We start from the raw sequence: 17,337 nt of genomic DNA, 5'->3' as shown, positions 1-17,337 counted from the left end.
CAAACACAGACACCCTCAATCCCCGAAAGATGATTAGTAATCTTATGCATTAAACAAATGGCATTTTATTATTTCTAAACAAAAACAATCGGGACTCCAACATTATGCTATGTGATCAGACCAAGGCGCCCAAAAATAAAGAAAATATGAATACCTGGAAAATTTCATCTTTATGAGACTCAAAAGAGTGTAGTTTCAGTTTAAGGTTCCTCAAATCCCAAAGAGCCACAGTCTTGTCTGCACTACCAGTTGCCAAAATAAATTCTGAATATGGATTGAAAGATAAGCAATTTACTTCTGCCGTGTGAGCATCTACAGTATGGGAGGGTCTAGTGACAGAATTACTTCGCGTGTCCCATATCATAAGCTTCTGGTCATCAGCCACCGAGCCAAAAAGGGATTCATGAAGCAAGTGCCAAGCAACATCCTGCACAGAAAAAGATAAATAACATAAAAGGATGCGATGATACCGTCGACAAGAAGTTCGACTTTATTTTTTTGCGTTTATGACGTAGCAGCATTAAAGGACTTTTTGACTCTTATGGTTACAAGGATGTTCCCAAAAAATAAGAAGTTATTCTGGAAAATGACAACTTTAACCATTGATCTAAAAACGATCCCTATAAAGGCGGAATAACAGTTTTATATAAATCCGCTCTTAAAAACTTCTGAGACATTTTAAATGCTCAGGAACATTAGCATGATCTTAATCATTTAAGTTTCAAAGAAACATTCCAAAAAGCAAGAATTAATATTTAAATGGCAAAAATAATTCCGGTTATGTAATTTTAGATAGTTTTGAAACGCCAATTTCCGCTCGCTAAGTAAAATCTTCTTCTTCTGTTTCAGCAAACGAGGGCTTTTCAGTCAAGACTATTCAGCCCTTTTTCTTTTGATTCACTCTGTAAGATGAGCAGAGGTACTGAATTGGTTGCTTCTTATTTATCTTGAATCTGCTCAGATTTCTTTCAGTAAATCTTTTGATTCTAGGAGTCTTTGATAAACATAAGAAGATAATTGATTTCTGAGCTCTGTATGTAGGTATAGTCAGATGGACTATAGTGATATAGCTGATGGTGATTTTTGTAGTGATAATGATATTTTGTGAGACTTATAATTTCATCTTCTTTTTTTTTTAAGCACCCCGATTTCAGCTTATTCCTAGAAAGTGATAAAGGTCTATCCTCTGCGGTTTTTACGGAGAGTGTGGACCTTAGGTCAGATTGATGAATAAGACTTTCTACTTTGAAAAGCTTCGTAGAAATCTTGCCTGGGGCCAAAAATCTATTGTTTTTACCCATTTCTGTTCATGATTTCAGCTGAGTTTATCATTTGGTATTTTGCACTTGGGATTGCGGTAGAGAAATGGTATCAGATGTGCCTCTTAAACGTTAAAAGCTCTCTCATTGCTAAAGAAATTAGAGTTCCTCCTTTGCTGCTTTCTATGTGTTGACGCTAGAAACTTGGCCTACGGCAAAAAAGTCAACTTTTGAATTAAGACAGATAGATTTTTTTGACGGCAGTCGATAGCTCTTGATGAGCTGATCAAAGTATATGTCATCCATTTTTTTGAAGAAAAATTCCTTCATAAGTGATATATCAGTTTGAAAGTTTAAAGGGGTTGACAACTTCAGCAGTAAGGTACACACAGAAACTAAAAATAGGCCGATACAAAAATGGTATCGGATGTGACTCTTAGACTTTAAAGGTTCTCTCATTGCTAAAGAAATTAGAGTTTATCTAGCCTGGGATATTATTTTTTCTCTGAGTGTGAATAAGAAAGACCTACTTGACTTTTGGCCATTACCATCTAGTTTGCCCAGTTGGGTGACATCTGCAACCGAGATTGAGTTACCAGTTCTGTCAAGAGCCCTTCCTTTAGCTCCTGAACAGATATTTCTGGAGGGATGTTATACAGAACTATTGTAGTTGGGTAGAGGTTTGGGGTCCACAGAACAGACTTTATTGGGATGTTAAGAAGGGGTTTTAAATTGTAGTATGACGGCTGATTTAGAATCTTGGAGAGCAATTAGCAAAGATCCATCACGGTTAATGTTTAAAGAAAGCATTGATTTTAACAATTTGAATATTGCAACCCTTAATAGAGTTATCTTATTTATCTCACAGGGAGTATCAGGAGAAATTTTTAAGTGTATTCCAAGGTTTTTTGAAGGAGTTGGAGCAAGGGGAGGGGAATTATTTTTGATTGGGGAAATTTTTTTCCTTTTTCTGGAGCTCCTAGAAATAACCTCTTGAAAGTCATTTTAATTTTCATTGTGGATAGTGACAAACGCCCCCACCTCAACCATTGTGTTATCTATTGAATTTGACCCATCATGTGATCTTTGATATAGTGAGGGGGGTGTTCTATGCATTGCCTACTGGAATAAGCTTTAGTACTAACAAAAGGAGATTTTAATACCAGACCGTCTGCACTCTTGTGAAGGGAGGTCTTCACCATCCACAAAAAAACCACCACAGTGTGGTCCAAAAGATGGTTTGTCGCACGATTGGTTGGGCTGACTGCTCATAAATCGAGATAAATATTCACAAGAAATTTCTTAAAATGCTGCTGTTGTTTACTCATAAAAAAAGAGCTAAGAGCTCATATGGCACTTGTGACGAGGCCAGGAGAGCCAAGAGCCAAAAGCTCATATGGTATGAGCTCTAACAAAATTCTAAGAAACAATAGATTGTTTAAAAGGAAAATCAGAGGCTAAATGCCGGTTCGGGATTTAAAATAAGAGCTCTGAGTCACGATATCCTTCTAAATATCAAAATTCATTAAGATCCGATCACCCACTCGTAAGTTATAAATTCCTCATTTTTTCTAATTTTTCCTCTCCCTTCAGCCCCCCAGATGGTCGAATCAGGGAAAACGACTTTATCAAGTCAATTTGTGCAGCTACCTGACACGCCTACCAATTTTCATCGTCCTTGCGCGTCCAGAAGCACCAAACTCGCCAAAGCAATGGACCCCACCCCCTAACTCCCCCAAAGAGAGCGAATCCAGTACGGTTACGTCAATCACGTATCTACGACATTTGCTTATTCTACCCGCCAAACTCCATCCCGATTCCTCCACTAAGCGTCTTCCAAGATTTCCGATTTGCCCCACCGAATCCCCCCAATGTCAACAGATCTGATCGGGATTTGAAATGAGAGCTCTGAGACATGAGTTTCTTCTAAATATCAAATTTCATTAAGATCTGGTCACCCGTTCTTAAGTTAAAAATACCTCAATTTTTCTAATTTTTCAAAATTAACACACACACCCCCAGCTCCTCCGAAGAGAACGGATACGTTCCAATTATGTCAATCACGTATCTGGAACTTGTGCTTATTCTTCCCATTAAGTTTCATCCCGATCTCTCCACTCTAAGCGTTTTCCAAGATTTCCGTTTCCCCCCCTCCAACCCCCTATGTCTCCCAGATCCAATTCAAGTCTGAGACATAAGATCTTTCTATATATCATTTTTCATTAAGATCCGATCACCTATTCGTAAGATAAAGATACCCCAATTTTCACGTTTTCCAAGAATTCCGGTTTCCCCCTCCAACTCCCTCCAATGTCACAGGATCTCGCCAGAATTTAGAACAAGAGCTCCAAAGCACAAGATCCGTCTGAATATCAAATTTCATTAAGATCTGATCACCCATTCGTGAGTTACAAATACCTCATTTTTTCTAATTTTTTCGAATTATTCCCCCCCCCCCCCAACTCCACCAAAGAGAGCGGATCCGGCCCAGTTACGTCAGTCACGTATCGTGGACTTGTTTTTATTCTTCCCACCCAGTTTCATCCTGATCTCTCCACTTTAAGTATTTTCTAAGATTTTCGGTCTCCCCCCCCCTCCAATGACGCTGGATACGGTTGGGATTTAAAGTAAGAGATCTGAGCTACGAGGTCCTTTCAAATATGAAGTTTCATGAAGATCCGATGACTCCTTCGTAAGTTAAAAATATATCATTTTTTCTAATTTTTCACAATTAACCCTCCTCCTCCAAATAGAGCGGATCCGTTCCGATTATGTCAATCACGTATCTAGTACTTGTGCTTATTTTTCCCACCAAGTTTCGTCCCGATCCCTCCACTCTAAGCGTTTTCCAAGATTTTAGACCCCCCCCCCCCCCAATGTCACCAGATCCGGTCGGGATTTAAAACAAGAGCTCTGAGACACGATATCCTTCCAAAGATCAAATTTCATTAAGATCTAATCATCCGTTTGTAAGTTAAGAATACCTCATTTTTTCTTATTTTTCTAATTCAACCGTCCCCCCCAACTCCCCCCCATATGGTCGAATCGGGGAAACAACGATTTCTAATTTAATCTGGTCTGTTTCCTGATACGCCTACTAAATTTCATCGTCCTAGTTTACCTGGAAGTGCCTAAAGTAGCAAAACCGGGACAGACAGACCAACAGAACTAGCGATCGCTATATGCCACTTGGTAGATACCAAGTGCCATAAATGAAAACGAGAAATATAATTCACTATGATTTTCTCTGTGACTTCCATCATGGAACTAATTAATTTGACTTTTTAACGGCTTAAACGTTCCCTTAGAAGCAATGCCAGGACGGTCAATGAAATATTGCTTCAGAAATCAAGCACTTCTTTTTGTTTCAAAGTCTGGAGGGCAAACTTATTCATCAAATTCATGAAAAAAAACAATAACACAGTCTTTAACTTTTCAAGGACATCCAAAGCAGGTCGTCCGTGATTAAGGTGGGAGGGTGTCATAAAGAAAGATTTTAAGGAAATGGGAACTTCCTGGAGAGGGAAGGGGTGTAAAGTGGGAGGCTTTGAATAGATTGGGATGGAAGAGGAGCGTACGTAGCTGTGTTTGCCTCAGGCTGCTTGGTGTTGCGGTGAGTTGTTGTTAGTAGTAGTAGTAGCATGGGGTGGGAATAAATCGAAAGCTACCTTTTGACTAAAAATGAAAATGAAAAAAAACTTATACTAAAAGTGAGTTCTCATTTAGACTAGAGCTTATAATTGGAATAAAAAGAGAAAAGGTTGCTCATTATAATCACCTCTACAACCGCAGTGTGTCCGGTGAAAATAGTTTTTGCATCAACGATTCTTCCTTCCTTGACGTTGGCATTAATATCCCACAAGCAGATTGTGTGATCATCTGAAGCTGATAGAAGATTCCCATTCAAATTAGGATTCCACGATAAACCATAGCCTTCTTTCTGATGTCCCCGGAGTCTTCAAGAAGAAATAATAAGAATACTAGTCACTTGTGTATAAAAACTAGCTTATCTCATTTTTCTCTTGTAATACACTTATGCTTTTAGAGTTCATGTCCCAATTTAAGGGTGGTACAGTCAAATTCCATGAAGATATATTTTACTAGGTGCTATGGTACGAAGCTTCAAAGACATGGGTGAGCCGATGAAGTTTACTTGAATAGTTGAACTCAGCAATTTTACTTTAAATTTTCAAGCCATTAGGATTCAATTATTGAACCACCATATTTTTTCAGACAATTATCATTTAATTAACACTACCTTTTATAATGATGAAAATTTGTTACTGTAACCTCAAATTACAAGGTTCTAAAAATTCTTATATATTGGGAGCCAAAATCTTCTCAACAATACAAAACATCGTTTCAACATTAACTGACAAGGAAGAAATGCTCAAAAGCTTCCTGGCCAACGAACTGTAAAAACTCCATGTTTAAGCTGTTTTTTTTTTTACACTAATATCAAATTGTGTAAGTATTAACGTAGCATAAAAACCTTTAACAGAATCTTTTCTTCGATATTGTCATGAAGGATACTGAATCACAAATAACAGCTTATGAATCAATAACTTAGCCTGAACACACTTTTTACTCCAATTCTTCTACAAATCCAAGCTCTGAAAGGGACTAAGGGATAAACTTTTCAAAGGGACATATTTGAATTAGACATCAAGGATGGGCACTGAGATGGTAACAGCTTCTCTGTTACTAAGAAAAGGTGATTTAAATTATAGATTTAATCTGCACCGAAGGGGGGGGGGTAATTTTGTCCTTTTTAAGCACAAATTGATTTTTCATTTTACTTTCCCAATGTTTTAGGTTTCATTTTAGGGTCGATCTCTAAATATTAATGTATGTCGAAAGTGCCAGCATCCCTTTGAAAATATGAAGTTTATGAGCTAAAATTCATTTCTTGGCAATATTGAGATTTTTATGAAATTTATATGTTCTTTTTTCAGGGGTGGATGTATTAAGCTAGAGTTAAAAAAAAAATAGAAAGAAAAGGTCATCAAACCAATTTCTGCAGAACTTATTTTTAGCAGTAAAAAATTGTGCCAGTTAATCTAGTAATAAAAAACAAACTAAAAACTGAAGGCCAACAATTTTTTTAATAATTTGTTTAGTATTATTAGAATCTGTTTGTATATGAGGTGACATATACGAGTTGGACACAGCCGGAGCATATTTCTATTTCCTTTTGGGGTTAGGTAATATCTGAGGAAGGGAAAAATTTCGAAGAATAGAGCAAAAATGCACTAATTATAGAAAAATAGTCAACAAAATATCGGAATTTTGGAGGCGGGCAAGGGTTCAACGCCTCCTTCCTGTTCGGATGTGCCATGTGAAAATGTTAAAAACGTATCTAAAAAACAATTCGGATAATAGCATTCAGGAGGAAACATTAACTCAATGCAAGAAGAAAGGGTAAGAAACGAAAGAGAAGAAAGGGTTTTCTGGGACATTTTAAGGATTTGGAAATCAAGAAGGTTGGTGAGTATATAACTTAGGAATGAGCACAGCTTGAAGGTTCTTAAGGGGGGAGAGAGGAGAGAAAGAGCCCAGGTTTGATGACTGTTCTTTAACCTTTTCACGACTGTAGAATAAAGAAAATAGGAAAAGCTGTCTACATAAAGACTAACTGACTAGACCAAACAAACAATCAATACAGATAGTATAAAACAGCACAGATATAAGATGAGAGTATGACCGGTGACACTTTCAAATTGTGTGAAACAATATGATTAAAGGACCAGACTAAAATCTGGTCCTTTAATCACAGGATTAATACCGATGAGTACAACAGAAGGAAGAACAGTGCCCAATTGCAACTAAAGACAAAATAATGATCAAAGGTCTAGAACAACATGGGGTGCGACCATCCCGAACCCCATAAATAAAGCATTAACAACAATATTACCAAACAGCGAGACACTAGCTGGCATTTGAAATTTTCTTTTCAATGTCAACCCGGGCTTCCAACCTTGTAAGTTTCCTACTCTCTTTGGATAACACATTATTTATCAACTCGCCAGTCAATGAAATTTTATTGGTGAACTATCACCAATCTACAGGAGCCTTTTGATGAACAAGCCCCAGAGAGGCGGTCACTGCAAAAAAAAAAAAAAAAAAAAAAAAAAAAAAAAAAAAAAAAAAAAAAAAAAAAAAAAAAAAAAAAAAAAAAAAAAAAAAAAAAAAACAGACTTACTAAACTAGGTAAACGATTCTGGCAATTCTGGATTTGAATTATTGAACTTTCCGTCTTACTTTCAATATTTTTTAATGTGAAAGATAAAATGTAGGCCGGGTGGACAGAACTGAGAAAAACACACGGACAATGGCATGCCAATTGACCACCCCTGAAATAAAGCATACCTTAAATCTGGATGACATTCCCCACTTGGATCCGGTTTGCTTGGGTGTTTTGTATAATCAAAAACAAGGACATCACTAGATGGTGTTTTTGTGGCTATTACACAGGGATTCTGAGGCATATAGCGAGCTCGATTCACTTCCCCTTCGTGGTTGATTTTTATTTCTATTTCGATCTTTCCACTGACTGATCCAAATCCTCCAAATTCTAGGGAATATAGATAGATTTATTAGTAAAACCTTGCAAGACAATGTGCAAAAAATAATACATTGAAAAAAAAATCTTTACAAAAAAAGGACAGACAAACAACAATAAAAAACAAAAGAGAATTAGCGAATAATGTAAGAATATCGAATAGTCTCTGTAGTTTTGGAATCTTTCGACTAGACAATGACATGACAAATTTTGTGCCTGTGCCACATTAGGAAGACAGCTTCACAGGTCAAATTTCTTTAGGTTGCAAAAATAGCAGTTCCCCAGTAAAATGACACTATCATACAGTGTTCCAATCTGTCACTATCTGTCATAGTTTTTCTCCAATTAGCCATGGCTCTTAACTCCTTCAACACAGTCCGCCAACTTGATTTTAATTCAAAAATCATCAACACCAGGAAAAAGTCCCAAGGGACTAGATGTGGCGAATATGATAAATGGCTCACCTATCCGAACAACAGATCATGAATTTTATCATAGCCAGCGCAAGTTGAGAGCGAATTACCTTCTATGGATTGCTGAAAGTCATCGAAATATTATACCTGTAATATACTGACAATTGCTTAATATTGCTCGAGAACAACCGCAATATCGCGAGATACTCTTCTTAATAGAGGTAATGTATTATTTTGTTTTAATAAATGACCTCGAAATACAGTTATACCACATCTGAAAAAAGTAGTTATACCAACATATTACACAATAAGATTCTAAAGACAAAGTGAAGAATCAATATTCATCTCTATTCAAGGTTGTAACATGACTGTGGTCAGGGTGGCTTTTATTTGCCGTAATATCAACAAGACCACAGAAACAAAAATGCTTGCGTCTTTAATAATGCTAGTAGCCCCCCCCCCAAAAAAAAAAAAAAAAATAAAAAATGATTTACGCGCCATTTTTAATCAAACCTAAAAGTGTTCTTTTTGTGTTCAAGTAATTGTGATATAAAAAACAAAGATAGATTATAACTGCCTATGAAATGCACAAAACGTTTCTCAAATTCATTTGCGCCCTATTATGCGTATTGAAAAGGATTTGTATTTTGAACAGTGTTATTTTATCTATCAAAATATTTAGAACAACAATAACAACAAATTCACCATGATAACAACAATTTCTGAAAATAATCAGTTAAAAGTTGACTGATTTTTTAATATACAATGATGTTCATTCCTTGAAGTCTCAGCGATCTTTGATGTATTTATATTGTATAACAGAAAAACTTTAAAATAAACTTTATTTTCATTAAGACGAAAGTGACGTTCTGGTTGTCCATTGCAATTTATTTTCGTTTTAGGTGTTGTTTATTCACTGATAGTAATTTCTATCTATTTTAAACTTGAGTTAAGAGATTTTTATTTCTAACCATCTATGGTTTTGACACAGCTACTTATTTTCCATTGAAAAAGTGTTTTAGGAAATCAGGAAAAGCATGAGTTGTGTGACATCATTTCTATCGTCACTGGTTATAATATAGCTCTTTATTTTTCACTAAAAAACTTTTTTTTAAAGTTCATTATTATTAATTAATCATAAAAAAGTCAAGGTGGGAGCTGATGCATTGTCTACGTCAACAACGCATCTCATTCGCTTCAAATAAAGTGTTATGTCACAACGTCTGCTTTAACTTTTCAATAAACAACGTATGCTATTCTCCATTCAAGTTTAGGCCCTTTTAAGGTAGTCGATACAAATAACCTGTTGATTACTCTGGGAGAGGACAGCGAAGAACCAACACTAACTAAACAATACCCACAAATAAATAAAATCATATATCAACTTGAACTTATTTAAAATTTACTCTTAATAAAAAAAAAATCATCTGTTTCTTAATGAAGTTAAGTGTTCAGGACTGCCGGATCTCCGCAGGAATCGAGTTCCAAGAGTGCATCCCCCCCTCCCCCCAAATACGAAATAATTTCTGTTCGTTTCAAGTTTTAATGTCGCTCCTTACTGTCAGTTAAAAACCTTCTTTTTTTTTATTTATCCATATTCATATGGAACGCTTCTCATTGAAAGTTTGAAAATATGGGTAAAAAATGATGACCTATCAAAAATGATAGGTTCTTCCTTTTGCGTCTCGGAAGTGTAAAATCGGACGCATATTTCGTCAAAAGTAATTTTCGGCACAAACGGAAAATCTGTCCTTTCACATAGGAAAAACATATAGAAAAAAAAAATTCCAAATTGATGTAAATCTTAATAGAATACTAAAAAAAAAGATAAGATAAGAAAATATTTATTCAAATTCTTCGCCAAGGGTGAATAGTAGCGTATTTTATTAATCATTAGTGCGTCATTAATCGTATTAATAGCCCCCCCCCCTGAAAAAAAGCCCTACATGGCATTTCTAACCACACCCAAAGTTTTTTTTCCTTTGATGTTCTAGTAATTATGTTACCAAAAACCAAGACGGATCAAAACCATCTCTTGCACGCCAAAAAGACTTTTCAAGTTCATTTGTACCCTACTATAGGTCAGTGTTTACTAAGTGTCATTTAGTTGAAATTGATTCTTGACTACGAAAACTTTTTTATTTTTTCTAGCTAATTAAAGCTTAATATAAGCCAATTCTAGCTGATAATTTTTTTTTCTAGCCAAGTAAAGATCTTTCCTTTTAAGAAGTAGTTCCGAGATTGCTGACATTGCTATGAAGGATAGAAGACCGTCATAGAGAAGTGATTGAAGTTATAAGTCACATCTAGTAGTGGTGGTGTAACGTTATCGGTCACAGTTACAGCCTGCAGAAAGCTCATTATCACACAATCTGGCATAATCAGATTTCAATTCAGTTTTATCATTTCGCGGCAGGACATTTAGCATCACATTGTATGATTCTCGACACGCAAGAATTCTTTATAACTATGTTTTAAAACGTCAATTGCACACTCAAAATGGATTAAATTTTCTATAGCAATTTTGTGGAACAGACGATCCCACCAGCCAAAATGAATTTAACCAGTAATGTAATTTTATTATGAAGCTCAAAAATATGGGCTCTTATCACGTAATACCTCTAGAACACCTCCAACATTTTATGCTAGACCAATTTCACTGTACTTCATATCCATTTTATTTTTGTTTATACTTTCCGTTTTATTTTTGTTTACACATAATCCAAAAGAATAATACGTGAAGGTTGTTGGCATAATCATGTGAATTTTTAATGCCTTACCCTCCTTTTGAATTATTAATTCTCTGAGTAGCTATAATCAGCGGTTGAAAAAGCATAATTTAGTGGTACAATCGGGGGTAATAGGGTATTATGAAAATAATCCCAATTTTGTCTTTAAGACATCAAATACTTAAACGTCAATAATAAAAATAAATAAGCAAAAAGTTTCCAGTTAGAAATAGTTACAGAGCTTAGAAATTCAAACATGTAAAATTACTAGAAGAAAAAAATTTTTATTTAAGACAACTGAGTCGATCATTTCAAGAAGAGTTGGCAACAAAAGAAAACTATTTGAGCAGTAAATATGTATTTCTACCCTTGTTGCAGGGCAATTTTTTGGAAACTTTATCTTACAACGTCCCTTTTTTGTGAAACCAGGCACGCGCCCAAATAAATTTTTGTTAGAACCACTAAATAGAAATTGAAAATTCCAATTCAGAAAATCATTTTTTTAATAGAGACACCAAGAAAAAAACTAGCTAATAGAATTCAGCTCTTTTCTTAAAAATCAGCAATGATACAACTTCCAATTTCTTGTACGAGCAAGAGCTAAGAGCTCATATGGCACTTGTGACGAGGTCGAAAAAGCCAAGAGCCAAAAGCTCATATGGTATGAGCTCAAGCAAAATTCGAAGAATCAATAGATTGCTTTAAAAGGAACATCAGAGGCTTAATGCCGGTCGGAATTTAAAACAAGAGCTGTGAGTCACGAGGTCCTTCTAAATATCAAAATTCATTAAGATCCGATCACCCACTCGTAAGTTTAAAACACCTCAGTTTTTCTAATTTTTCCTCTCCCTTCAGCCCCCCAGATGGTCGAATCGGGAAAAACGACTTTATCAAGTCAATTTGTGCAGCTCCCTGACACGCCTACCAATTTTCATCGTCCTAGCACGTCCAGAAGCACCAAACTTGCCAAAGCACTCAACCCCATCCCCCAACTCCCTCAATCAGCCCATCCAGTCCGGCTACGTCAGTCACAAATCTACGAAATTTATAAGCGTTTTCCAAGATTTCCGGTTTCCCCCTCCAACTCCCCCAATGTCAACAGATCTGGTCGGGATTTGAAATAAGAGCTATGAGACATGAGTTCCTTCTAAATATCAAATTTAATTAAGATCCGGTCATCCGTTCTTAAGTTAAAATTACGTCAATTTTTCCAAATGAACAACCCACAGCTCCTCCGAAGAGAACGGACCTGTTCCAATATGTCAATCAAGTATCTATAACTTGTGCTGATTCTTCCCATCAAGTTTCGTCCCGATCTCACCACTCTAAGCGTTTCCGAAGATTTCCGATTTCCCCCTCCAACTCCCCCCAATGTCACTGGATCTGGTCGGGATTAAAAATGAGCGTTCTAAGGCACAAGATCCTTCTAAATATCAAATTTCGTTAAGATCTGATCACCTATTCACAAGTTACAAATACATCATTTTTTCTAATTTTTCCGAATTAACCCCCCCCCCCAGCTCCCCCAAAGAGAGAGAATCCGTTCAGGTTATGTCAATTACGTATCTAGGACTTGTGCTTATTTTTCCCACCAAGTTTCAACCCGATCCCTCCACTCTAAGTGCTTTCCAATATTTTAGGCCCCGCCCCAACTCCCCCTAATGTCACGGATCCGGTCGGGATTTAAAGTAAGAGCTCTGAGACACGATATCCTTCAAAATATCAAATATCATTAAGATCCGATCACTCCTTCGTAAGTTGAAAATACGTCATTTTTTCTACTTTTTCAGAATTAACCCCCTTAACCCTCGTTCATTAGTTATAAATACCTCATTTTTTTCTAATTTTTCCAAATTAACCCCCCATATCCCCCAAAGAGAGCGGATCCGTTCCGGCTATGTCAATCACGTATCTAGAACTTGTGAATATTTTACCCACCAGGTTTCATCCCGATCCCTCCGCTCTAAGCATTTTCCAAAATTTTAGGTTCCCCCCCCCCAATGTCACCAGATCCGTTCAGGATTTAAAATAAGAGCTCTGAGACACGATATCCTTCGAAGCATCAAATTTCAATAAAGATCCGATCACTCCTTCATAAGTTAAAAATACATCATTTTTTCAAATTTTTCAGAATTAAGCATCCCTCCAACTCCCTCAAAGAGAGCAGATCCGTTCCGGTTATGTCAGTCACGTATCTTGGACTTGTACTTATTTTTCCAAAAAAGTTTCATCCCGATCCCTCCTCTCCCAGCGTTTTCGAAGAATTTAGGTTTCCTCACCCAACTCCCCCCAACGTCACCTGATACAGTCGGGATTTAAAATAAGAGCTCTGAGACACGATATCCTTGCAGATATCAAATTTCATTAAGATCTGATCTCCCGTTCATAGGTTAAAAATACCTCCTTTTTTCTAATTTTTCCAATTTAACCGTCCCCCCACTCCCCCCCCCCCCCAGATGGTCGAATCGGGGAAACGACAATTTGTAATTTAATCTAGTCTGGTCCCTGATATGCCTCCCAAATTTCATCGTCCTAGCTTACCTGCAAGTGCCTAAAGTAGTAAAACCGGGACTGACAGACAGACAGACCGACCGACAGAATTTACGATCGCTATATGTCACTTGGTAGATACCAAGTGCCATAAAAACCCACCTTATTGTGGCGTAGTTTTTTCGGTTTGTGAAAAAAACTGGTAGATTAACGTGAAGCATATTTCTCATACTGACTCATTAGCCAACACCAATTAATAAAAATTGCTTCGGCATTTAGCCATCAAACCCGTGTGAATCCAACTTAAAAACCAATTCCTACCTCCTTTTTCATTATCGTAATGTGATGCATCAAACTGGGCATCTTCATTTGGAAGCTGAACACTAGCAATAAGTAAATGGTTTTGCTCATCAGATGTATGTGTTCCCAATATTAGTCGGTGGATAGAGTAATCTTTCCCTTCAGGTCTAAAAAAAGGTAGAATTATAAATCTCAAAATTTCAAGAATCCTGTACAAGGAGTAACAGGAAAAACCTAAATAGCCTAGAGAAATAAGAAAACTAAAATCCAATTCAATGCTAACATTGCGAGCTATTCCTATAAAGATCTACAAAAATACAGATATCTTGAAAACAATTTCTACTAAATCATTATATTAGACATACTGAACATGTTTGGATCATTTTCGCAATGTTGAAACTAGGTTAAACATCCACCTCTGCCTGCTACTTGCTTGGTTAGGGTGTAATGCTTTATGATTTGCTTCATCTGGCTTATGAACTTATATATATGGGTTTCGAAAATTAAACAATGATAGAAGAATTTTTCAGAGTGTCAGGGGAAAAATGGACCCATCTGTACCATTTCCAGTTATAGACTGGAAACAACCCAGTCTGAAAGACGCCTGGATAAGTTTTTCTAAGCATTTCATTTCTTCAAATTAAGCCTTCTTCAAATCAAATTTCTTGACACAATAAGTTCCACAAGTGGAATCAAAAAGAGTTTCTCTTTCATACTTCTTGATTGTCTTAAAATACTCCCTGAACTCAGCTGCTGCCACCAATTGACAGCACCTCTTCCTAAACTATAGCTGATTGTAAGATATAAACAAATTTCACTTTTTTAAAAATTTAATAATTCTAAAGGTTGAGTGTAATATTTAATATTAAATCCACTCTTTAGATTTGTAGTTCTTACTTTCTGTGCTTAAGTTTTGACATGTTACTGGTTTTATGAGTTTTTTTTTAATAAAAAGAATATGATTTGATCTAAATCGGAAAAAAAGCGTTGTTAAGAGTTTCATGTTCTGAAATGTAATCCTAACAGCCAAAATAGTTGGTGTTCACATGTGCAAGGTTTGTCATCGCACCAACCTCTGTAAACGGTGGAGAAAATAAGCAGAAGCCATTTTCCAAGCAGTCAAAATTGTGTTCAATAAATGCTTGTCATACAGATCTGCCAAAGTCCATGCCAGGTATAAGGTCAATGAGATTGTGCACACAAGCATGTTTTTTTTCTTTTCTTTTTTCATAATTCGTCCATAACTTTATGCTATCTTTAAGTAAAAAACAAGTCTTACCATTGCCTATCTGTTAAATACAAGAATCACATTTGCAATTATTTCAGCCCCTGATTTATATATCGACAAATTCTTTGGTTAGGCCCTTCATACGGTTTTTCAATTCACAGGAAATAATATTAGCTTCTTGGTTATGCTGTCAATGATGTATTCAAGTATCAAAAAGCGTAAGAAAAGGCAGTCTAGCCTTGAGCGTTATTTGAAAAAAAAAACAAAAGCATATTTATATGTCCAAATGCGCAAAAACTGAAAAAGTTCTAGCATTTGATCCTTACACTAAGTTCGGTTGATTCATAAAACAGAAAATTCTATATCCAATAAAATAAGTCCTTGTTGTTACTCATTAAGGAAGAGCTCAGATTATTATTGAGTAAACATAAGTAACTCTATTTGGAATTAATTACTTTTTTTTGGAAATTGGACAATTACGTAAAATTTCCTCTTGATATTATGATATTAACTTCCATATCCCAATCTTTGCATAAAGTAGTCCTTATCTGAGTAATAATAACAAAAATAATATATAAAATAATAAGAGACAGACACAAAAAAACGAAAAAGATATTATTGTACCATTATTGGCACAATAATTTGTGCCAATATGTTTGTACCAGACAAAAAAAAATGAAAAATATAAAAATACAATGTTCAATCAAAGAGCAGTGGACAAACACACCTCAATGGTTTCAATGCGATCATATCTGTGTTCACAGGTACATAAAAAGAAAAGAGAAAAAAAAAACATCACCATCTTCAAAAAGATAAGACAATTTTTGCTGCCATTAACACATCATAAAACTAAATTTCTACTTTGATAAATCTAGTCAACCTATAAGCAATAACAATAGTATCATCTGGTCATTGAAGAAAGTGTTTTCTTTTTATCGAAGCACAGGGTTGATATAGAGGAAAAAATCTATAAAATCATTCTGAGTATTTTGCAAACATTTGCATTCTACAAAATCACTATATAGTTTGTATTTTTGCAAAACATATGTATTTACTCTAGATCAATATACAGAAAGTCGGTGGGGGATAATTTTTTCCATCATGATTAACAAACATATGTAACATCTTCATAAATGCTTCAAAAGCAAGACTTACTTGGTTACATCAGGCAGCCATTGGGCAGTAAGGGATGGCCATTCTAAAGCATGAGTCATAACCAGATCATACAAGAATGGTGTATTTTTCTTCCATATTTTGTATTCTTCATTAATGACTCGTTCCTCAACAGCTTCATCAAAACCATCTGAAAAATAATATTCAGTACTATTTTCTTTTTCAATACAATTAAAATGTTTAATATTGAAGATACAGAAAATTTTTACTTCATTATTTATGTTAGGCTGGATAAAATTCTAATTCAAACATGGAAAAATTCATACATGGCTTAAAATTTTACTTAAATTAATGTTATTATAACTTCAAAATTAAAAACTAGACTAGAAAATGAAAATAAGATTTTAATTTGCCCAGGTTAAATTGACCATCTTTTACAGCCAAATTAACCAATTTGCCATGAACAAAATAAAACTTGGCATCTTTTTTGCTTAGATTTTAATGCCTACAGCTTTGTAGTTATCAACCCCTTTGACGTTAAAGGTTCTGTAAAACAGGGATGCATATTGAATAAGGTTTGGTTGAACTGCTTTATAGATGAGGTGTAGTTATTGGTTTGGGCATCATTATGTCTGACAGGATCATTCAGATGGCATTGTTACTCTTGCTGCTAATCCAGTAATTGTCCAAGCAATTCTAAATGAAATCATATATTTCTCTCAACTACTCATCCAAATCAACATGGCTAAGACTAAAGTAATGGACCAATGCATAAAGTTGTATTACCAGTTTATACTTTACAGAAAAAATTAGAAAAAGTTTATAGTTTTAATTTTCACGGCTCTCTAACAGACTCTTGTTGAAACAGTAGCCTTAATGTATAGAAAAGAATCATCTAATTTGTCTATTCTTGTCTATACAGTAAAGATTTCACCATTAGAGGCATCTTGTTTCTGTGATATAAGAGTTTTATACCATGCCTGTCTAGATAAAATCATGAGGATACAATGCCCAAACATAATCATAAATGTTGATGCATTCAGCTGCTGCTGCAATATAGAGTTCACTGCAATGATTTTCAATAAGAAAAACTGCAAGGACTTGGCTATGTTCAGACATGACCCAATGGATGTATCCTAACTTAAGACCTCGTAGCTGCTTCTTAGCCAGATTTACCTAGGCAAACAGGCGCTTGATTGACAGATGTATGTGAAATAATCAGATACAGCCTCAAGCACATTGA

The 17,337-nt window shown here is 35.5% G+C and overlaps 1 protein-coding gene across 1 annotated transcript in view; it reads right to left on the bottom strand.

Moving 5' to 3' along the window:
- Positions 1 to 17,337, bottom strand: part of LOC136027305 (histone-binding protein RBBP4) — a 40,482-nt gene that overhangs the window by 7,943 nt on the left and 15,202 nt on the right. The window contains exons 2-6 of the mRNA XM_065704415.1: positions 16,137 to 16,284; positions 13,775 to 13,920; positions 7,629 to 7,833; positions 5,038 to 5,215; positions 155 to 427 (exon numbers count right to left, since the gene is read on the bottom strand). Coding sequence (XP_065560487.1) covers positions 155 to 427; positions 5,038 to 5,215; positions 7,629 to 7,833; positions 13,775 to 13,920; positions 16,137 to 16,284 — 950 coding nt within the window. The remainder of the gene's footprint in view (positions 1 to 154; positions 428 to 5,037; positions 5,216 to 7,628; positions 7,834 to 13,774; positions 13,921 to 16,136; positions 16,285 to 17,337) is intronic.

Source organism: Artemia franciscana, chromosome 5 (genome assembly GCF_032884065.1).
Source record: "Artemia franciscana chromosome 5, ASM3288406v1, whole genome shotgun sequence".
NCBI classification, from domain to species: Eukaryota; Metazoa; Arthropoda; class Branchiopoda; order Anostraca; family Artemiidae; genus Artemia; species Artemia franciscana.
This window is presented reverse-complemented; position numbering and strand designations above follow the sequence as displayed.